Source organism: Diceros bicornis, chromosome 35 (assembly GCF_020826845.1).
Source record: "Diceros bicornis minor isolate mBicDic1 chromosome 35, mDicBic1.mat.cur, whole genome shotgun sequence".
NCBI classification, from domain to species: domain Eukaryota; kingdom Metazoa; phylum Chordata; class Mammalia; order Perissodactyla; family Rhinocerotidae; genus Diceros; species Diceros bicornis.
Genome location: NC_080774.1, coordinates 26756830 through 26761748, shown reverse-complemented (window position 1 = coordinate 26761748; position 4919 = coordinate 26756830). Strand labels below are relative to the sequence as shown.

General features: G+C 47.2%; 1 gene segment (V, D, J or C); it reads right to left on the bottom strand.

The window, feature by feature from the left end:
* Window positions 1-4204: 4204 nt before the first annotated feature.
* Window positions 4205-4718, bottom strand: LOC131398587 (immunoglobulin lambda variable 3-25-like). The segment is given in 2 exon segments: window positions 4205-4524; window positions 4673-4718. Coding segments are annotated over 2 exon segments (366 nt in total).
* Window positions 4719-4919: the final 201 nt, after the last annotated feature.

Here is a 4919-nt window from a genome sequence, read left to right as displayed (position 1 = left end):
AACCTTGAAGGGTAACTTGTCCTGACCTGATAAGGTTCTGCATGCTTGGGAGTGCTGATGAGGGGCAGGGAGCCAAAAAAAAGCCATGGGGAGGAGAAAGGGATTCATGAGGAGGAGCGAAGCATCCTTAATGATAGGACCCATGACTCCTTCAGGGCTCCAAGGCTGCTGGTGACAGACAAAGCCTGACCTCACATGGGATGGAAGAATCCCCCAGGGTCTGCTTCCTTGGGTAACAGGCACATCTGGCCAGGGTCAACAACTCCACATTCCTCTTCCTGGTAATGAGAAGAGAGGACAGATCTGAAAAGCTGGACAGAGAGGCCCCCATTCCAGGATGGGGTGGACAACAGTATCCAGAGGCAGGATCTCAAGATAACTCCCCTGCACTGTTCCAAAGTGGCCTCAATGAGCTGTTGCTCCCAAAGACGTGCATTGTCAAGTGGTGGGAGGGAGGAGTGGACCTCAATTCTTCAGCCTTGAACCTGGAAAATGATGCACCCAGGGGAGCTGACAATAGACCAGGGGGCGGGAGGGGACTAGGGCCAGCCCAAGATGGTTTTGGTCTCACTTTCTCATCACTAATAAACAGTGGGAATGAGTCCCCCTCCCCACCCTACATAGCAATAATAATCAGCAATAATAATCAGCCTCATGGCTGTGCTGGAGCCAAGAGATGCTCAGAGAGGCTGTGCTGCCAGAGTTGGAGTCTGGGGTCTGAGAGGTTTGATTCATGAAGCCATTTTCAGTTATGTGTGATTGTGCAAAGAGGTGTTGGTACCAAGAGATACAATTGTAACCATCAGTGTCACTGCAGCTTCAGCACAGGTAATGGAGACCATCTGTCCTGGAGCCCCAGATACCAATGGAGGCTAAGTCAGGACATATTGGACGCCCAACTCTGATGGGAGGGAGAAATGTGGACAGAGCTGTGTGCAGGGCCAAGACCACAGGAAGTCTGAGAGGGAGGGAGAGCAGGTCCCCTGTGCTTCACGACTGTGCCTTCCTGTGGTGACTCTCACCTGAGCGGTGAGTAGTAGGTGAGCAGGAGTGAAGCCACTCAAATTGTGGCCCTTGGAGGACCAGCAGCACAGGCTCCCCTGGGAGCTGTTAGACATGCAGATTCCTGGGCCCCACCCTGACCTGCTGCAGCTGCATCTGCATCTTGTGGAGACCCCCATGGGACTGTGTGCTCACTGAAGTCTCAGGAGCTCTGGTCTAGGTAACCACGGAAACGCTCACTTCCTCCTGATTGTCTCCCCAAGTCCTTCCTGGGCCGCCTGGGTTTTGGGGCTTAACTGCCTTGGCCTTGTCAACTGAGCTTGATTCAGATTGTAGACCCTGCAATGATGTCGGGAAATATTGAAGAATAGACTTTTTCACAACCACATGGGTGGTGTGTGTGGGGGTGATGTCCTAATGGGAGGTCCAGACAGAAATAGGTGGTTCCTGCTCTTTCCTTGATCTCACTCAGCTCCAGTTGATCTGGACTTTCCTACTTTCTCACACATCATGCTCTCTTCTGTCTTCTAGTTACTATACGTTTTTTTCTCTCTGACTGAAACCCTTCCTGTGACCCTTCTCGTCACTAATGCCTAAATCCTAGTCATCTTTTCATTCTGTGCCCATATCCCGTGTCTAGGAAGTGGCATCTGAACAGCACAACATTCAGAAACAGGGAATTACACTCCTTTATCATTTACCATCAATATCTTCACATTGGGTACGGGACATCCAGATTCTTTGCTTGGAATAACACCCCTGATTCCTTCTCTGTGCCTGCAATCTCGCCTGCTTGATGCTGTAATAGGATTAGAAACATAACCAGGAACAATATGTGCTGCATGAAAACATTGTGACTCCTGAAAAGATCCTTTCTTTTGTCCTTTATTCTATGAATAAGTGCGTTAACTGATCTCCAGGTGTTAAAACAACCTTGCGTTCCTCCAGTAAATACCACTTGGTCATGGTGTGTATTCCTTTTTCTATGTTGCTAGATTAGGTTTTGTAGTAATTTTAGAGGATTTTTGTGTCTATATACATAAGGGTTATTGATCTATACTTTTCTTTCCTTGTGATCTATTTATCTAGTTTTGGTATCAGAGTAATAGTGTCCTCATAGAGTGAGGTGGTAAGTATTCCATCCCCTTCAATTTTTTGGAAGAAATTGTGAATAACTTGGTAGTAATTTTTTAAATATTAGATGGAATTCTGCAGTGAAACCATCTGTGTCTGTGTCTTTCTTTGTGGGTAGTTTTTGATTACTAATTTAATCTCTTTCCTTATTGCAGACTTCATGAGGTTTTCTATTTTTTCTTGAGTCAGTTTTAGCAATCTGTGTCTTTCTAAGAATATGTACATTTCATCTAAGTTTTTTGCATGCAGTTTTTTATAGTATCCTCTCACAACCTAAAAGTCTTGTTTTATTTCTGTAGTGTCAGTAGTAACATCTCCTCTCTACTTCTCACTTTTAATAATTTGCTTTTTTATTTGTGATCACCTAGCTAAAGGTTTGTCAATATCTTTGATGTTTTCAAAGAAGTAACATTTAATTTTGTTGATATTCCCCAAGGGTTCCATTTCTTTCCTTCATTTTCCCTCTATCTTTATAATTTAATCCCTTCTCCCTCTTTTGTATCAGTTTTCTCTTCTTTTTACAGTATCATAGGGTAGACTGTTACATTACTGATTTGAGATCATTTATATATTATGTATATGGTGCTTCTAAAGCAGTGCTAGGAGATCAATGTGTACCAGTGTGTATGAGTATATGTCACCACTTAACATGTTCCATCTTTCCTCCACCCTCAGGAACACATGAAATATAGTTAAAATAATTGCTTTTCTATCCTTGTATACAAATTATAACATCTTGGCAATTTAGGGCCATTTTGGAATAAAGGATTTTTGTAATTATTACGGTTCATGTTTTCTTGGTTCTTTGTAGGAAATTTTTGGTATGACACCAGCTATTGTGAGTTTTTCCTTATTGGGTCCTGGATACTCATATTTCCTTCTCTGTTTTGTTTTTTATTTTGGGATTCAATAAAGTTACTTGGACACAGATCTATCCTTTCTCAACATGCCTGTGCACTTTCTTAGGTCGCAACAGAGCAGCCTTTAGTCTGGGGTTAATGGTCCCCACGACTGAGGCAAATTGTCATGACTAGTCAACCTGATTCCTTAACTAGGAGCATTCCCCTCTGACTGGGGAACAAGCACTATGTGATTGTGTGAGTGTGAGCCTCCAGAATGATCCTTTAGCATCTCTGGGTGGTTCTTTCTTTAACCTCATGCAGTTTCCTCCCACACATGACTCATTAGTCCTCTTAGGAACATGTGCAGAACTCCAGGGTTCTCTCTCTGTGCAGCTCTCTCCTCTACCACACTCTTCCCTCTAGGCTTCTGTTTTCTCTTTGGCTCCCCAGAAGCACTGTGACATGGAGAATTGCATGCAGGAGAGTTTGGGGTGATGTCTCTGGGATGAAGAATGGAGGCAAGATTGGGAAGACCTGCCATGTGCTTACAGTTGAAGACTCAGCTGGGAGGCCCTGCAAGGTCATCCTGGACTGAGACAAGACCTTGGTATCTTGGCATCAGGCAGCCATGGGACCTGAGTCACACTAAGAGAGGGGCAAAAGCTTGAGGGAGACAGTTCTCCAGACAGTGGCTCATCCTAGTGAGGGCACAGCAGTGAGCAGCCAGGGGCTCCCAGCAACAGTGGGTGGGTGTGTCAGGCCAGAAGGGCAGATGTAGGTGGACACAGCAACGTCCACAGCATAGTTTGCTCCATTCAGAATCCAAGGCTGCCATGTTAGCCAGGGGACATCAGAGTACCAGCTGAATCTCAGCAGTTCTGGGGACTAACACAGGACACATGGGTCAAAGAGAGGCCCAGACACTTCCATATGGAAATCCTGAGATAACTACCACAAGAAGGATTTCTTCCTCCATCTTTCCTCTGTCCAGACCCTCTGTCCCCAACATATACAACAGCCAGGAAAAGACCATGGCAGCCTTATCCTGTCAGTCACCAATCCAGCCCTGATCCACCCTCTGCAGATCCTGCCTGGGGGCAGGGCAGCCTGGGGATCTCAGATCTGGGGACCTGAGACAGACCAGCTCATGGCTCTGCCTACAGTCCTCCTGGGGCTGGAGGAGAGTGTGACACAGATGGGAAAGGGCTTTGTGTCTCACTTCCCCACTAGTGTGTGTCGTTGTGAACTTCAGAATTGTAAGCACCTCCAGACTGACAGTAATAGTCAGCCTCATCCTCTGTCTGGGCCCCGCTGATGGTCAGGGTGGCTGTGTTCCCTGATCTGGAGCCAGAGAATTGGTCAGGAATGCCTGAGAGCTGCTTGTTATCTCTGTAAATGACCAGCACAGGGGCCTGTCCTGGCTTCTGCTGGTACCAGTGAGCATAATCGCTTCCAAAGCTGCCTCCCTGGCTGGTAATCCTGGCTATCTGTCCCAGGGCCACGGACACCGCAGGAGGCTGAGTCAGCTCAGAAGAGGCCAGAGAACCTGCAAGAGAGGAAAGGAGAGGTGAGTGTGAGGATGAGGGTCTCATTCCCAGAGGGCACACACCCTGCAGCCTCCCCTCTGCAGAGCTGAAGGTCAGGGCCAGGCTGCTCCCTGGTTTCTTTGGGGGCTGAGACCTGAGGGGCAGCACCTGTGCAGAGAGTGAGGAGGGGGAGCAGAAGAGGGGTCCAGGCCATGGTGGAGATGCCCCAGAGCTCTGCCTCTGAGCCTACAGCTGGGGATCTGCCTCAAGCCTCTCTTATTCTCTGAAGAAATGCAAATCTACTTCTTTCCTTTTAGTGGCCTTCTTGAGTGTCTCCCTGTTGAGTAGAAAAGGACTCAGCTTAAAGGATGCTGTGAAAATGGGCCCCGTTCCCAAGGCCTGTTGAGTGAGAAAG